The sequence below is a fragment of the Melanaphis sacchari genome, unplaced genomic scaffold, assembly GCF_002803265.2.
Source record: "Melanaphis sacchari strain LSU unplaced genomic scaffold, SCAv2.0 Contig11_pilon_pilon, whole genome shotgun sequence".
NCBI lineage: Eukaryota > Metazoa > Arthropoda > Insecta > Hemiptera > Aphididae > Melanaphis > Melanaphis sacchari.
In genome coordinates this window covers 7226426-7245113 of record NW_020270469.1, presented here as the reverse complement: position 1 = coordinate 7245113, position 18688 = coordinate 7226426, and the positions used below count along the sequence as shown (strand labels likewise).

The 18688-nt window shown below is 26.1% G+C and overlaps 3 protein-coding genes across 3 annotated transcripts; all 3 read left to right on the top strand.

Moving 5' to 3' along the window:
* Window positions 1-4098: 4098 nt before the first annotated feature.
* LOC112604129 (tubulin alpha chain, testis-specific-like) lies at window positions 4099-8224 on the top strand. The gene is made up of 4 exons (XM_025353025.1): window positions 4099-4343; window positions 6605-6821; window positions 6892-7193; window positions 7264-8224. Exons 1-4 carry the CDS (start codon window positions 4341-4343, stop codon window positions 8089-8091), a joined length of 1350 nt encoding a protein of 449 aa, XP_025208810.1. The 5' UTR covers window positions 4099-4340; the 3' UTR covers window positions 8092-8224.
* A 2025-nt stretch (window positions 8225-10249) lies between these two features.
* Window positions 10250-13013, top strand: LOC112604206 (pleiotropic regulator 1). The gene is made up of 9 exons (XM_025353137.1): window positions 10250-10394; window positions 10476-10582; window positions 10647-10804; window positions 10862-11100; window positions 11174-11518; window positions 11603-11721; window positions 11798-11999; window positions 12088-12219; window positions 12899-13013. Exons 1-9 carry the CDS (start codon window positions 10356-10358, stop codon window positions 12956-12958), a joined length of 1401 nt encoding a protein of 466 aa, XP_025208922.1. The 5' UTR covers window positions 10250-10355; the 3' UTR covers window positions 12959-13013.
* Window positions 13014-13845: 832 nt separating this feature from the next.
* Window positions 13846-16736, top strand: LOC112604228 (5-methylcytosine rRNA methyltransferase NSUN4). The gene is made up of 9 exons (XM_025353167.1): window positions 13846-14007; window positions 14094-14273; window positions 14405-14556; window positions 14620-14942; window positions 15301-15432; window positions 15551-15705; window positions 16197-16321; window positions 16381-16518; window positions 16581-16736. The coding sequence occupies exons 1-9, from the start codon at window positions 13915-13917 to the stop codon at window positions 16717-16719; spliced, it is 1437 nt and encodes a 478-aa protein (XP_025208952.1). The 5' UTR covers window positions 13846-13914; the 3' UTR covers window positions 16720-16736.
* The last annotated feature ends 1952 nt before the right edge of the window (window positions 16737-18688 follow it).

Here is an 18688-nt window from a genome sequence, read left to right as displayed (position 1 = left end):
ATGGATTTCTATTTATTGCTGATACATTTAATAATTAATAATTTAATGATTTTATTTCTTTACTTAAGAAATATTAAGTAATGACTTTCACTATTCACCTATTAAATTGTTAAATAAAATGAAACATTAAATTTGATTCTTAGCAGTATCAATTTTTTTTATAAGTAGAAGTTAATCTTCATATTATAGTCTAACATTTTGAAAAGTAGTTACAAATATTTTATTTTTGATACACCTTAATCTACTAATAAATAATGTATTATATTCATGTTCTTGAATGAATATTCAAATACTATCATACATGACTAATAAAGATTAGCTGTTTTGATAGGTACTTGTCTTAAATGGTCACTTCAATCATTTTTTGATCATTAAAAATTATTAATTACTTGCTCATTAGTAAAATCTTATGTTGAAAATTGTGTTTAAACTTAATTATATACTATGCAATGTATAGATAATTTTAAATCATTATGTTCAAAATTATTAATTAATTTTAAAACATTATATAAAACAAATATAACAGAGCCTTAAATCTATTCATATTGAAATTTATTTAATATTCTTCACAAGTTGCCTATACTTGTGGGGAAATCATTGTTAGAACTTGGGGAAGTAGGAAGTTTAAATATACATATTTCTAATATTACTCTAAGTCTAAATCTGCTAAATACAACATGTATTTTTAATTTTTAAGATATTTGTAGTTGCAGTATTAAGAATCTTCATTAGCAATCATCGATATGAAGAGCATGTATATTATAAATATGTTTAAACAATAAATATACTTGCAACGAAAATAGGCTCAGGCTTGAAGAATAGACTCCATACTTTTCTGAGTATAACTTAATGTAGTTTTATAGTAGTACATTATCAAATAATGTTTAGATTTTAGATACCATTCAATCATTCCATAAATTTATGACAATAAGATTACTGTAAAAGTGTAGAATATCTACATCGATCGATGAATATGTTTATTAAAGTCTAAAGAACTAAAATCTATCTTGGTAAAAAAAAAATCTAATTAATTTATAATATAACATAAAATTATTATTTTATTTATAATTTGAGTAATTAGTGGCGCCATCTATACAATTATATTTGCGACCTTTCCGGCTTATTTAGATTTGATACTATGTTGAATGTGTTTTACTTTTACCATTGATTATTGAATAGACCAATAGACGATTGACTATTCTATAATCAATGCTTTTACATTTACATTGATATTAAAAATAATACTCATAGAAAGGTTTGTTCCAATCATTTAAGAAAAAAAATCAAATAAGGGCAACATGAAAATTACAAATGAAGATATTTGTACACGAAAAAATATCTGTGACCAATTACGGTAAGAGAGTTCCAAAGCATTGTCAATAAAATTTTTCCCGAATTCTACTACCGGTTTGAATTTAAATAGTTTCAAATGAATTCGTTACCATAGTAATGTATTAAATTATAATTTTGAGATTGTTAGAAAAATAAAATCTTATTAAAAAAAAAAACAAACTAAAATGTAACACAAAATTACCAGGTCAATTTTTTTTCTAAAAGTCATACAATTTGTAATGTGATAACTGTACTATAGTAGAATTTTTTGAATGAATTACATTACATTTTTTTCCACAGATATCGATAATAAATTATTCGCCGAGTCAAACTTCTTGGAAATTCAATACACTACCACAAAATTATACTTATATTTGTATAAAAATGTATAAGCAATTTTATTTTCGTATCTAAGTTTTGAAAATTTAATACAAGAAACTTCATAAGTAATTCATACTAAAACCATTAATCTAAAATCAATGCTAAAACAAATAAATCTAAAAAATAGACAATTATTTGTTATGGACACTTTAAGTTCCAATTTAGATATTTAAACTGTAAATAATGATAGATTAATTTGTTTATAATAATTTAAAAACATTTGTGAAAACTTGTACTTTTATATATTTTAGTTTTTACTATACACAATAATATTTTTGATTCATTTTTAAACGTTATCTATTTAAAGGTACTATAAATCTATTTTTATTTTTTACTATTTTATGGTATTTACAAATAGATATTAGCATATTATTACATTTTAAGGTCTAAAACAATTAATTCGCCGCAAACCGATTGGCCGCAAAGAGAATCTCCCCACGAAATAAATAATAGCAATAATGTACTTACAATTAAATATTGATATATAACAATTCTAAAATTATGATGTTTTTTCAAATCTCATAACCCGCAACATTTTGCATGCATTCGTCTTTGATTGACACACTTTGAGATGTGAAACATCAATTTTGATACGTTCTTCAAATTAAATAAAGTATCGTTTTATCACTCTCACGTTGGAAATTGTGGTTTTAATTTCCGTTTGTGCATAAATGCCTAGCTTACATGGGCGTGCGCACGGAGTATGTAGCCATGGGTTTGCATAAGGGCGCCTATATGGGGGGGGCAAGGGAGGGACATGTCCCCCCATGGAAAATATTGAAAAATTGTTTACACAAGATCTAAAATGAATGAAGATAAACTTGATGGATTATGCATGATAAGTGTATATAGGGAAAAAATTGATGATAAAACAAAAGAATACATAAGACAAGTAATAAATATATTTGGTGTTAAAAAAAGAAATTTACAATTTTTATCTGTAAATTAATATTTTATACATTCATGTTATTAATTAAATGAAAATTCAATAAATAACTTTTATGGTTAATTGGTTAAATAATTATTATTTCATAATTTTCCAGTTTGATATTATATAAAATATAATAGTATACTGTATAATGTTAAATTGTAAACCCCTTCCTATCTCATGAACATAATTAAAACTTTGTCCCCTCCTTGAGAATGCTTCTATGGGCGCCCTTGAGTTTGCATACTCTTGGGCAGACGTTTTTTTAAAGGACAGAATATGAACTAAGTCCCACAAAACAATAGTTTTGGAAAAAAGATAACATAATATATTATAAGTACGATCTACGTTTACAGTTTAATTTTATGTTATGAATTATGATATTATAATGAAATGCTTTTTGTGTTGGATAAACAAGCCTTTTTAAAAATATATTTTTAATTTTCTATGTATTCTTAAGCTAATTTAATTGAAGTACAATACAATAATAATTATATAGAATTTATAGGCATTAGTGTAATATTTTCTATCATCATTTTAAATACTTAGTCGGTAATGTTAAGAATCACCTTATTTTCATACACATGATCTGTTATATGTAAATTTTGAGAGATGCGGTGACATTATAACACTCAATATTAATATCTAAAATTGGTATATAGTGTATACAATAAGTAGTCAAAATAATGTTCCACTAAGCTTTTTAATTGAATTCATTAGTTTTTTTTTTTTTGTAAAATAAATGTTACATAAAATCATTAAAATAGAAATGTTTAATTAATAAAATCGACCACTCGACAGGAACAAATGAACAATACAAAATAATAAGTTAAATAAGTTATCGTACTTCGATTTAACATTAAAATAATGTACAATAATTATTATCGTTGATCATCGGATTGGGTTTTCTTCGAAAACTAATAAACTGATAAAGACTTAGCAACTACATAAAATACGTCAACGCCGGCCAAAAATAGTTTACAGATAAAATTATACATTTTTAAATAACGTTTGTTAATGTTTTTCACTTGATGGAAATTTGGAAATATATAAAAGTTTAAACATATTTATATATATATATATATATATATATATTATTATGATCATGACTTTTTATTTTTCATAAGCCTAAGAACGCCTGGACAGAATACCCACTTACCCCCCACTACCACCACCACCACTTCCACCACCAATAAATATCCGGCACTGTCAATGATCACGTATGAAAATCTGAACTACGGGCCCTCTGTACGGTCGTAAGTCGAGCTATATAATGAAATAATATTAATAATATCAAAACGACGTTAGTGATCAGCTTATCGCGTATTCGCGTCTGAATCGGCTATATTTCGATTCGGGTACGACAATGCCAATTATCAATATTGGTTATTTTCAGGTACAGGTGGACTGCCCCAAACGAAAACTCCAGCCATCACTATCATTATATCAAAATCAATACTCCTACCGATTTCAATGTTTCGTTATTCGCTCATTCAACGTTTCGTTTGTCATTGTCACTTGTCATTTCGTCAATCGTCACGGAACGTTGTTACTTTGTCACTCGTCAGTTGTCACATTCTCGCCTCGAACATCTACTACATACTACATAATTGATATTACTATTTAGATATATACATTCTAAGACGAATTTTATATTTCCTAACATCATATCATTCACCGTTTACAGTGAACAATAAAAATGGTAAGATTTATATTTAATTGATTTTTAAACTTACCATAATATGGCTTGTTTTTGTCGTATAACGTATTATAAATGATACGTATTTATATATATTATTTACATCGACAATTAATCGTCAATAGTTATTGATCATTGATCAATAATGATCAATTTTCACCTCGTGGTCCATTTTTACAGGAAAACTAACATTGTTAAGACTATTATTATGTTTTACGTTTAAAGATTAAACAGTAAACAGTTCAATTTAACGGTTGTGGGTACTTAACTTCAAAGTCCATTCAGACTTGGTAAAAAAAAAATTCTCGTGCTTTATTCCAGAGTGCCGTCTCTGGATGGTCTCTTGAACTCTCCCCTTAAACCAGACACCTGTCTATTCAAATTGTCCATCTTTTGGACTTATTGAGCTAAAATTGTACATGATTGTTGAATTACTCAAACAAAAATATTGAAAAATATATCATACCGTTTCGTGGTGAAAATATTAGACATGAGTATATATTATAATTGCCTATTATAAACCACAACAAATAATAACATCAGTTACATATTAATTTTGCTTTAGCCTTTAAGTTTATTTTATCACTATATCACTAACAAATAATATTAGTATTTCGTAATTTGCCATTAAATATAAACTGTTAACAAACTTGTAATAGCATGCTCAATATGCTGAAACATTTTAATTTTAATAAATAAAAAAAAAAAAGTTTATTTTACCATTATTAATGAAAATTGATTTCACTGCTAAATAAATACCATGTATATTTTACTTTATAGTAAATATTTTGTTTTATTTATATTATTTTCACTTCAATTATTTAATTTCGTAACATATCATTTAATTTTACATGACAGGAGTTAGGACTCATCATTCCTGATTATCATCTGTTTCTTTAATTTCTCAATTTCTATAAATTTAATGAAAGCAATATGTTATATTATTACGTATTCGAACTTTGTAACTTGTAAAAGTGAATTAAGCGGTTTCCGTTTTCGAATACCTATAAATAAAATAATTACTTTTAATTGGCAAAAATCTTTATTTTCGTTAATAATATTATCTCGTTTATGGTATTTCCTTTGTCGTGATCGGTATCGCCTTTCGTGGATTTTTCTTTACAAACAATGTTTTTGATTGATAAAACTGAAGGTTATGTAATATTTTAATGTTAATATTATCTAGGTTAGGTATTCCAATTTCCAATTATTATTTTATTTATTAATTAGATTTTGAATTTTGATTATTATATTAATAGATATCTCGTTCAATCGTATTGCAGACGGTATTTAAATATTCTAATATTAATCGAGCAGGTCTGCTTTAGCTTCTTTTAACCTATAGGTTGTGACGTTACATATTCCCTAATAAACAATTCAGGATTTTACGAAAGTTGATATATGTAATCTTCATCGTTTATATTATAATATTATGTAGATAACTCATTTACAAGAATTTTAATTTTTGTAATATTAATATTCTAATAAAATTGTTATGTTTGAGTAATAGGTACTCATTTTTTATGATATTTCGGAGGATGCCCAAAATCCCTTAATGATCCCATGAAATTCCTGTATATTTCATATCAATTGTAAACTTAAAAGTCTTGCGGTATTCATAAATGGAATACTTCCTCCCCCTATCAAAAATTAGCCTATGTTTGATTTCCTTATTTAAACTTAAAATTATAGGCATCATGGTCTTATTGATGATTGAAGTTTTTAAATTTTGCAGTTCTGACATGTTAATTTTTTTTTTTAATACCTACGTTATATATTCATCATATTGCTATATTATACATCGGTATTTTCGGGGCTATATGAACATTGCATATTGTTATTTTAGTGTCCAAATCTATGAAAGAAAAATAAAGTTATTAATTAATTCTTAAATTACCGCAAAATTACTCTTTATAGTCCTAGAATCTAGAAACCAAATCTCTAGTCGCTGTATATAGTTAATATTTCAAATTAATTGAAAATTCTAAAACCAACGACTATATTATTTTGCTTGGACCAAATGCACACCAATGCAGTAAAAAAAATTACGTGAAAAACTACATGCAGTGCTCTTCATGGTCACTCCTTAATTTAGCTGCTCCTTTTACATTGCTATTGCACTGGTTTTAATGTACACCAGTCTTAGAATCCTAAAAAAGTCATAAATAACCTAACCTTGTTTGAACTTAGATTTTTTAACAATAGTTTATAAATTAATGAAAATATTTTAAATGATTTTAAGTTTAAACTAGTCTTGATTTTAGCGTGAATGTATCTCTGTGCACGTTGGCCAAGCAGGAGTTCAAATTGGTAATGCTTGCTGGGAACTATATTGCTTAGAACATGGCATTCAACCTGATGGTCAAATGCCATCTGATAAAGCCAATGGCGATGACAGTTTCAATACATTTTTTAGTGAAACTGGTTATGGTAAACACGTTCCAAGAGCTGTATTTGTTGATTTAGAACCCACTGTTGTTGGTAATAAATATTTTATTTTATAATAGTGAAAACATTTGATTTGAATCTAAGTCACTATTATTATTTGTAGATGAAGTACGAACAGGCACATACAAACAACTTTTTCACCCTGAACAGTTGATAACAGGCAAAGAAGATGCAGCTAACAATTATGCTCGTGGTCATTATACTATTGGCAAGGAAATTGTTGATGTTGTGCTTGACCGTATTCGAAAGCTTGCCGACCAATGTACTGGTCTACAAGGATTTTTAATATTTCATTCATTTGGAGGAGGGACTGGTTCTGGTTTTGCATCATTACTAATGGAACGTTTAAGTGTTGATTATGGTAAAAAAAGTAAACTTGAATTTGCCATTTATCCTGCACCACAAGTGAGCATTATAGAAATGATCATGTACATCGATTATTATTTATTAATAGTTTACAAAACTCATATTTTAGGTATCCACAGCAGTAGTTGAACCATACAATTCAATTTTAACTACTCATACAACTCTTGAACATTCCGATTGTGCTTTCATGGTAGACAATGAAGCAATTTATGATATTTGTCGTCGGAACTTGGATATTGAACGACCTTCATACACCAATTTAAATCGTCTCATTGGACAGATAGTATCATCTATCACAGCTTCATTACGATTTGATGGAGCCTTGAATGTTGATTTAACTGAATTCCAAACTAACTTAGTGCCATATCCAAGAATACATTTTCCTTTAGTTACATATGCACCAGTCATATCAGCTGAGAAAGCTTATCATGAACAATTGTCTGTTGGTGAAATCACTAATGCTTGTTTTGAACCTGCCAATCAGATGGTTAAGTGTGATCCTCGACATGGTAAATATATGGCATGTTGTATGCTGTACAGGGGTGATGTTGTGCCCAAAGATGTAAATGCTGCAATTGCTGCAATAAAAACTAAACGTTCAATACAGTTTGTGGACTGGTGTCCTACTGGGTTTAAAGTTGGCATCAATTATCAACCCCCAACAGTAGTACCAGGAGGTGATTTAGCTAAAGTACAACGGGCTGTTTGTATGTTGTCCAATACTACAGCTATTGCTGAAGCATGGGCTCGTTTGGATCATAAGTTTGACTTGATGTATGCTAAAAGGGCCTTTGTTCATTGGTATGTTGGTGAAGGGATGGAAGAAGGGGAGTTTTCAGAAGCTAGAGAAGATTTAGCAGCTTTAGAGAAAGATTATGAAGAAGTGGGTTTAGATTCAGTTGAAGGACAATTTGATGAAGGAGGTGAAGATTTTTAATACAAAAAAGAGAACTGTTTATCGTACTACTTGTGAATAATAACTTAGTGTTAACAATTATCACTTAATATATAATTTATGATATTTAAATTCTATTAAGTAATAATTGTCAATATAAATAATGCGTAGGTTGTTTTATTTTTCTATTAGTCATGAAATACATTTAAAGAGTATTTTTTTTTAATTTTAAATGATACTTACAATTTTTTATTCTGATTGTTTAAACATTGTGTTATTAATAAATATGTAAAATAATAAGTAATTACCAATTTAGTTTATTAAATATTAAATATTATTTTCATTTTATTATTCTTATTGATTATTGTTTATTAATCTAAAATTATTCGGTAATATCTACAGTCTACAGACCTAAGACAACCAATTAGTGTTATAAATTGACACCATGCAATTTTTACATCTGTAAATATTTAGTCATTAATCTTATTATTTATTAACAACAGTCAACACTTATTATTTAATAATTTTTGTTTGTGTTTGCTTTATAATATTTCCTATATCGTACATGGATATTTTTTGAATTGAAATAATCTATTTTGTTCAATAATTTTATTTTAATTAACTAAGAAATTGTTGTTTATATCTGCACAAGAACTTCAATCTCCTTCAATTTCCAATAATTGTTTTAAAAAATTAAACTTAACAATATGAAAACGATAAAATGTTATACAATTTAACTTATATGACAGTCTAATATCATAATATATTCATATTTAATACAATATTTACAAGTTAGTAACTTGAAGTTACTACAAACAAATTGACCATTATTTACTAGTAAAATTGAGTACAAAAGTATATAGTGTTTTTAGTTATTTTAAGGTTTGTATTATTTATATTTTTCGCGCTTACTTAAACGTATAACCAAGTAATTAATATAGGTACCTATTTATAATTGTACAGAAAATATGTATACTTAATTGTAGATTAGGTTTGATATTAGCTATTAGGTACTTAATTTAGCATTAAATCAAGGTTGAGAAAATAATAACTTAGCGGGAAGTGGTAATTTAATTTACACCATATTAACATTTATAAATCGGAGCAGTAGCGAGGTCTATCCTGGCCATTTGACATAATATTTCCTCTTATAAATATTTAGCCCCCCCCCCTCTTCTACAAACAACTTTTTACTTAGTTTCAAGTAAGATTTAAGTTTTTGAATATTGAATGAATATATTTTTTTAATGTGTCAACTAATTAATATTTTTTCAAATTAAATCGAAAAAAGATAAAAACCAATAAATAGTAATAACAACTACTTCTAGACATTTTCATTCTTACATAATCTAAAATGTTATTAAAACCCAGATTACATTATCTATTTTAACATGTGTCTCGTATTAAATAATACAAATCAATTTTTAAAACTATTACCATCACTTGGAGTAAAAAGACCTATAGGCCAAGCCCTAGTTACATCGCTGTATTATAGTTAAGGAGATAGGTATTTATTTATGCCACAAATATCTTTTAAAATTAGTTTAATAGTTTTATCTGTAGATTTTCTCTTATTAACGCTAGCTAAAAGTTAATAGGTACTTTCATAGGATATAAGCATGAAGCTTGTTTTTAACTTGCGACTTGAAAGTTGTAGATACATATTGTCCATTGGTAAATTAATTTTTCAGAAACCTATAACCCCCATATTGTTTCCTAAAGACTTCGGAGTTAGGAGAATAAAATTGTGATTTGAGGTTTTCTAATGTCAGATATGTTATGATAAATATTACTGTATACTGTAGTAATATATTATGATAATTTTTATTTACATAACTTGATATAAGATAACCAATGAGATATTTTGATCAAATGATGAACAATAAATCAAGGATAGCCATATAATACAAGGTTAAGGTGACAATTACTAACTATTAACTATAAAAAAAATAGATCTTTCTTGTTATTTTGAAATATGAATGATCAGGATCTAGAATCTAGATAATACGGGTCCTATTTGTTCATACACATAAACACAAAACACACTATTTTTCGTCAAAATCTATTTTTTTCGTATTTATTCAGTGTTACCTTTTTATATACAGTTGGTAATAACTAAAAATGTGCTGGTGATTGTTTATCATCAATTCGTCGGCGGCTACTAAAACTAAACATCTAAAACCGAAAAATCAAAAGTTGAAAGACAAAAATGAAAATTTTCACAAATGTGATTTATAGATTACAATTTTAATTGTAATTGCTTTGTATAATTGTATATTTATTATTTGTATCTTACATCAATCAATATGTCAACTAGAAGCCAAAACACAACGGATTTTTCAGAGGTAAAAATTATTTAAAAATGTCAACGAATTTCAATAACAAATTAATATTTACTAATAATAATTTTATTTATGATACTTTAGGAAGTACAACGGCACTCTGTACATACATTAGTTTTTAGGTCACTTAAAAGGACTCATGACATGTTTTTATCATGTCAAGGGATGTTACCACCCATAGATGAAGAAGCGTAAGTTAATTGAGCACTGTTTTGTAATCAATGTTTTATTATATATATTTATTGTTATGTTTAGGGAGAAGATAAAAAAACTTGTTAAGGCTCGAGATTGTTATGGTCTTGTTTTTGACAAAGTGGAACGCAATAAGATAAACATGAAGAAATCTCAACCAAATCACCCTAAATCAGATAGCATTGATATCTATAAAGATAATCACCTTCCATTAGCCATAAGTAAGAATATATGATTATTGTTTAGAAAACACTAGCTAATTATTTTTTAATTTTTAGCTGATAATCCTGAGAAAGTAATTAAAAACACTGAGACTAGTATGGTGTTATCGAGTCCAAGTACACAAAACATAGCTGCAGCTAATCGACTGATTAATCATATTATGCCAAAACCAAAATGGCATCCTCCATGGAAGTTATACAGAGTGATATCTGGACATTTGGGTTGGGTGCGATGTGTTACTGTTGAACCTGGCAATGAGTGGTTTGCTACTGGTGCTGCTGATCGAGTTATTAAAGTAATATTACAACATAATTTCATGATATTGAATATTAATTTATATTTAATGTTATATTTTTTTATTGTTTTAGATTTGGGATTTAGCTACTGGTAAATTAAAACTTTCCTTAACTGGACATGTGAGTACTGTGCGAGGTTTACAAGTAAGTCCTAGGCACCCTTATTTATTCAGTTGTGGTGAAGATAGGCAAGTAAAATGTTGGGATTTGGAACATAATAAAGTAGTTCGACATTATCATGGACATTTAAGTGCAGTATATAGTCTTGCATTACATCCAACAATTGACGTATTATTAACTGCTGGACGAGATTCAACAGCTCGAGTATGGGACATGCGTACAAAAGCTAATGTTCATACACTTACTGGACATACAAATACAGTTGCTAGTGTTGTTGCACATGAATTTGAACCTCAAGTATGATGGTCTAAAGAAATGATTTATTTTGATAATGTATTATCATTTTTTTTCTTCTAATTTTGATTTAATTTTTCTGTTTAGGTATTGACTGGATCTCATGACTGCACAATTAGACTATGGGATTTAGCTGCTGGAAAAACTCGTGCAACTCTTACTAATCACAAAAAAAGTGTGAGGTCACTTGTTTTACATCCAAAAGTGTAAGTTTTCAATATTATTTAATATTTATAGAACAATTATGGTTTATTTAATTTTTTGTTACTATGTGATTTAAAGGTACATGTTTGCCAGCGCAAGTCCTGATAATATAAAACAATGGACATGCCCTGACGGGAAATTTATACAAAATCTTACGGGTCATAATGCTATAGTTAACTGTATGGCTGTGAATTCTGATGGAGTATTGATGTCTGGAGCAAATAATGGTTCAATGTATGCTTGGGATTGGAGAACTGGTTATAATTTTCAAAGAATGCAGGTATGTAATTTGTTATGTTATGAAATGTATGGTCATGTTAATAGTATTGATTAATTATTTATGACAAAATATGAACTATTTATTAAAGGCTCCTGTACAACCTGGATCAATGGATAGTGAAGCTGGAGTATTTGCTATGGCATTTGATAACAGTGGTACTAGACTTATTACAGCTGAAGCAGATAAAACTATAAAACTTTATCGAGAAGATGATACAGCTGTAAGTATATTACTAGAAGTTTTATGGAACAATGATAAACTATTGGTTTTACTTTACTTTAGATACTATTGCTATTTTTGTTTTTGTATGTTGTACAAAAATGCTCAAATATTTATTACAATTAATTTTGGTTTAATATTTAAGTGATAATCTAGAATAATTGATCAACAAAAAATAGTCTATTTTAATAATCTTGTTGTAAAGCATTATTATTAGTAGTAGAGTAATGGGTCAAACTTAAATTTTCACCTAGCCAAATTTTACTCAAACTTGAACTTTTAATAATTTCACCTCGTTAATCTTTACATCGGCTATATTTTATAATTTATTATAATTTAAATTCAAAAGTTCAACATATTTAAAAAAAAAATTTGTTTGATTTTTCACGAATGTTTTTAACATTTTAATATCTTAACCCTGTATTACTACTCAACACAATAATTACATTGCTACTACTCTGGGTCTCTTGGACCCATTTTCTAAAATTTACCTCAAATATGACTATTATTTACCTCTAATATATATTTATTTTATGATTGTACTATGTAAATAAGGTTTATTTGCTTTTTTTTTTGACATTAATATCTAATCTTTACATAATTTACTATTTTAAGTTATGATAATTATCTAATTAAATTTTATAAGTTTATAAATAATTATATTTTTGTATTTGTTTTAGACTGAAGAAAGCCATCCTATTAATTGGAAACCAGATATAATTCGAAGAAGGAAATATTAATATTTTTATAAGAAATTATTGACACTAATAAATGAATAATTTTTAAGTAATATTATTATTGACAAAGTTATTTAAGATCTATTCCATTTTAATAATCAAGAATGGGTTGATGAAATTCGTCTTATATGTATCATGAAAATTGTAATTAAATGTATATTGTTTACCAATATTTAATAGTTATACTTTAAATACTATTAAAATAAATTAGTAACTTAAACATGAATATTATATTTTTAACTATTTAGGTTATGAATTATTTAAAGATTTGGAATTAAATTTAGTTCAAAAATTCCTAGAGGAGTCTTTGTTATAAACATTTTGGTGATTTACTAAATTTATTTATTAAAAAGTTCTACTACTTTTATCAATAACAATTATTACAAATGTATCTAATCAGTGATCAAGATAAATGCATATCTATGTATGTTCTGATACTATGTACATAATGTGACATATCTATCTAATGATGCAAATAATAATACATCTATTTAATATCATTGATTATAAATACTTATTTTTGTACCTAATAAGCAATGATTCATGAATCAATAAATCTTGATAAAGCATTGTTTAAAAATTGAATTGTGTTTTAAAATGAACCTTGATTTAAAATCGCAGTCATAGAATACGTTTAAATTACTTAATGCTTAAATGTTTTGCTTTTGATTTAAAAGATAGATTGAAAATTGAAAAATAGGTATGCTACAATAAAAAATATTTTATATTTATCTTCAACTTCAACAATTGTGATGGGAAATTGTTGGTGATAACACAAAATGTAACAATTGGTGATAAAATTATATCATAATTGATATTTGATTACACTATCACTAAAAGGATAAAATTAAAAATTAATCTTGTATGGTTTTTATTTAAATAACATTTAATTTAAATTTATTATTATTATTCAAAATATACATACGTTAATATATACACACACAGTAAAAAATTCTAAAATGTTCCGAACAAATACGGCTGCTCTTCTATCACATGTGTTATACAATAAGCATGTACTAATAGTTCATGTACGAACAAAAAAAACACATTGGGTTAGTATTATAAATCAAATTGTATTAAAAAGGAATATAATTCATATTTTGTATAATTTGTCTACATTTTACAACCTGTTATTCAGTCTTCAATCAAGAAAAAAATTCATCCAAAAGATAAAGCATTAGAACACTTTGATGATTTTTATGGTTCAGTTTATGGAAAAAGATGGAAGTCCTTACGATTAGCACTGTTGTCACCACACAAATATATAGCTGTTGTTAATAATTTTGGTGATTCTGAAAAAGTTTCTCAAAATTTAGAGGTAGCTATTTGGAATAACTGTGTTCAACCAATAGTTTTAAAGTTTTAATATATTTAATTTATTAATAAATTAAAATATATTTATAGGGACTATGTTATTATATTTTTAATATATTGACTCTATTTTTTCAGTGGTTGGGAGCAATGAATATTAGAAAAGTAGTCGAAACAAATCTACAGAAAACCGAGGAGTTTACCGATGAAAAAAATATTCAAGAATTAGATAATAAATTAAAAAAACTTTTATTGAGCAATGAAAATAAAAGTGATACAAAAAAGGAAAAGTAAATATTTAAAAACTAGATTGATAGTAAAAGTATTTTTTTATTTATTTAAAATATATAAAGTGTAGAATATGTGGAAAAAGCATCACTTCACGAAAGTTTATTAGAAGCAGAACATGACGAAAGCAGATTAATTGATCCTGAAGCAAATTCTAATATTGGAGGATTATATCAATTTATACCAGCCACAGAACTTCATGGTAAGAGTGACTGGATTCCAGAATCTCAACATTACCAATATTATGAAGAAAATTCAGATTTTCCAATTAATTTAATTAACGAAGAAAATCCTCTAAACATTCCATCTCACTTACAAGTGTTTACATTTGATCGTGGAGATTTTACTCCATTTCCACATCCTAAAACTGGAGCTAATAAAGTCAGTGGTAAGATATGTACAAAATTATCTATTCATTATTCAATAGGCTATACCAATTTTTTTTATAAAATGTTTGTAATGATTTACTAATATTGTTATATAATTAGAAGTATATTGATATTTAATAACAGTAAAATATTATAATTAAAATTACATTTTTAATGACAATTTTTCATATAATACTTTTTTTAATTTTTGATCTATAAAAAAAGTTATATTTGTTCAAAATCATATAAATTAATTTGAAAAAATAGTATAGTTAGGTATATTCCCATGTATAATTTAATAAATTAATGTAAATCACTGAAAATAAATAAAAACTAATGGTATATGAATTGTATTAAATATTTTTGATTTAACTTTAGATTATTATTTGATGGACGGAGGTTCAATTTTACCTGTGTTTGCATTAGATTTAAAACTTGGCGACAGAGTATTAGATATGTGTTCAGCTCCGGGTGGTAAAGCATTAGCAACACTACAAACATTATTACCTGGTTAGTTACTACTTATTTTAATTATTTTTTATCTGTAAGGTCAACAACATAATTATTGATGTTCAATTTGAAAAAATTATGAGAAAATATAATTTACTACTATTTATTTATATTTTAGAATCATTGGTATGCAATGATATTCAAGAATCCAGAATTAAAAAAATACAGAATGTTATGTCTGAATATATTTCTGACTATCAAAGTTGGGGTTCACGTCTGATATTAACACAAATGAATGCACGATACATTAATGAACCTGATGTATACAATAAAGTAAAGAATAAGAATTTAGATATCGTTATTTATAAATATTGATTATAATCTTAATTTAAGTATTTTAAATTTATTGCTAAGTGAGGGGCTATTAGTTTACAATGCTATGTTTTAAATTGTTTTCAAATAATTTGTACAAGAAATAAGCAAGTATGTGTTTTGGATAAATCATTACTACTTACGAACAACTTAGATCTGCTGATGATACTATTTTGAGTTCAAAGTAGGCCTGGTCTTTTAATAATCTTTTGATTATTAGATTATTAAATTATTGATTATCCTCTAAGTTTTATAAATTGCAGTTAATCATAAATAATTAAGTAAACATGAAATTAATAAATAAATTAAAGAGACGTCATTTTTTAAAGTTTTATAATATCCTTAATACACTATCAACTTTTATAATATATTTTTTGTAAATAAATGTGTGGAAATTTGAATTTAATAACCATTTTCATAAATAAAATAATTATATTTTTATTTACTATCAGATATTAGTAGACGTTCCATGCACAAATGATCGTCATAGTTTAGAAAATAATGAAAATAACATGTTTAAACCAACTCGTGCTAAAGAACGTTTACAACTTCCTGAAATACAAGCTGATATTTTAAAGTAATACATACTTATATTTATGTTGATATTTCAATTAATATTACATTTTTTATTCTTAGATCTGCTTTATTGAACGTTGCTGTGGGTGGTACAGTAGTTTATTCAACCTGTTCTTTATCACCAATACAAAATGATGGTGTTGTCAAAATGGCTTTGAAAAAAATATGGGAAGAAACAAATCATCAAATTGTTGTCAAGTATGTTTTCTTTTCAGTAAAAATAATAAAAGTATATTATTAATATTGATTTTATTGCTTAGGGACTTGACAAAGCAATTTGAACCTCTTAAGTCTTTGTACTCATTTGGCAAAGGATTGAAATTTGGTCAAATGGTAATGCCATTTTTACCACTCAACTATGGCCCATTATATTTATGTAAATTAGTTAGAATAAAATAGTTATTGACATACTAATGTATTATTTAATTTAATGTTTTATAAATATATTGATTTGTTGAAAAAATATTTAAATGTTGTAAAAATTATTGTGCATTTTAACGCTAAAATAATGCTCAATTATTGAAAAAGAATATCCTTCTAATAGCTAGAATTAATTGTTGAATTTGCAGGATTTGGCAATAAAATAAAAACAATATTTTTATAACTATTGAATATAATTTATTTTATAACATTTTGTTGAAATTTGAATATTGTTTAGGCCTTAGGTAGTTTTTAATTTTCTTTAATTCAATAATTCAATTTATGTATAGTTAATAAATTTAATAATTAAAGATATATGTAATGAGCTATGAGTATTTTTAGGATGACTAACAGTATGAATCATTAACCCGATTATTAAATTGAAGTAATATTTTATAACCGTATTAACCGTTCCTATTTTTTTCAAGTTCACTTCTTCTGTGTTTGGAAGTTTTTCATAGTCAGGGTTGGCTTGAAGGTTGTTTTAAGTTTTGCACTTTAAACAGCCTTACGGCTTGCCAAATGCTTGTACAGGCATTAATTTTATACATTACAAATGGATTAAAAAATGTAAGAGTTTGAGTTTAACCACCAAATTATAAAAATTTTTATATATATGTTTTTAACAGTTTAATATAAATGGATGGTGTAGGCTGTGTGACTCGGCTCATTTTTTAAAATTTGTATTATAAATGTAATATGAAATAATTAATGTTGTGGTAGCCAATGATGCGAGCTTATGACTTTTGTTGGAAATAACATCTTCGTTTACTTATATTTTATAATTAATCAACATCTTTCTGTATTTTAAGCAATAATCTATAATTTACATTTGGTCAGATTCCAAATATTAAATAAATATAATATCCGATTCGATTAAGTCACTTGTAGGTCAATTGTAATTATTATTAAATTCGAAATTTTTTTTATCAAATATGTTCAAGGATTTCATATATTGGGTACTAACCAGTAGTGTATTGGTAAATATATTTATAGGTAAACGCAATACTAAAATATGTATATTCAACCTAAAAAATTTTTTGTCTCTCTGCTTAAATATTTTTTTTTCGTTAGTCTTCGCGTTAAAAAAAATTAGCTTAATTCCTTACACCATGTTTATAACTATTAACTACCTATTAACTTTTAATGTATTACTGTAAAATTAAAGACTGGTAACGTTAAGTACCTATCAATGTCCACTCGTTCGTTGTTATCATATACAACATATTTTTGTTTCAACATTGTGTCATCATAATATTCAAAATTCAAAACAATAAACGATTTTTAAATTTAATAAATTAATTTTAAAATACATTAAATACAGCGTATACTGATAAATAAGATAAATAATTCATTACACATAGACATCACAATTTTTTTCTATGAACTATGTAATAAGATTTATTTGAATTTTGAGTTATTTTAGGAGTGTATAAAATGATATTTTAAATTGGGTATAGGTACGCCGAAAATCAAAATTCTTCTGACGAGTACAGAGCGTATACTCTCGTGCGTATCCATATCAATACATCATTGGAACTAACATAGTACCATGTAAAGTAAATTGTAATTGTTATAATTTGTAACTTGTAAGCTGTAAGGAATTAGAGAATAGACTATTTCTATTTCCTAATTGCACTGGTCTACGAATTACAAGTACAAATTGTGGAAAATAAATCCTTTATTCTTTCTATAAAAGTTAAATTATTTTAAATACTTATTTAATGTTAAGTAGGGTCCAGATTTAAATGCCTTCAAAACTATCGAGTTGTTTTAAAAAATAATCATGTATGTCAATTTAACTATTTTAATACAGAAACTTTAAAAATGGCCACACATATTTTTTTTTGAAAAGCACGCAAGTATAAGAAAAACAATGGTTTAACTTTTGACTTTAAACATTTCTTTAACTGAACTAAACTAAGAATGATACGAAAACAAAATATCG

What these genes read in the sequence shown, in the direction of transcription:
- LOC112604129 (XM_025353025.1), top strand. An exon ending in TTTAGAACCCACTGTTGTTG is followed by an intron (nt 6,822 to 6,891) that starts GTAATAAATATT and finishes TATTATTTGTAG; the next exon opens with ATGAAGTACGAACAGGCACA. An exon ending in CCATTTATCCTGCACCACAA is followed by an intron (nt 7,194 to 7,263) that starts GTGAGCATTATA and finishes CTCATATTTTAG; the next exon opens with GTATCCACAGCAGTAGTTGA.
- LOC112604206 (XM_025353137.1), top strand. Translation starts at nt 10,356, where the DNA reads ATGTCAACTAGAAGCCAAAACACAACGGATTTTTCAGAG. An exon ending in ACACAACGGATTTTTCAGAG is followed by an intron (nt 10,395 to 10,475) that starts GTAAAAATTATT and finishes ATGATACTTTAG; the next exon opens with GAAGTACAACGGCACTCTGT. An exon ending in ATAATTTTCAAAGAATGCAG is followed by an intron (nt 12,000 to 12,087) that starts GTATGTAATTTG and finishes TATTTATTAAAG; the next exon opens with GCTCCTGTACAACCTGGATC.
- LOC112604228 (XM_025353167.1), top strand. Translation starts at nt 13,915, where the DNA reads ATGTTCCGAACAAATACGGCTGCTCTTCTATCACATGTGTTATACAAT. An exon ending in GAACAAAAAAAACACATTGG is followed by an intron (nt 14,008 to 14,093) that starts GTTAGTATTATA and finishes CCTGTTATTCAG; the next exon opens with TCTTCAATCAAGAAAAAAAT. An exon ending in AACCTGATGTATACAATAAA is followed by an intron (nt 15,706 to 16,196) that starts GTAAAGAATAAG and finishes ATTTACTATCAG; the next exon opens with ATATTAGTAGACGTTCCATG.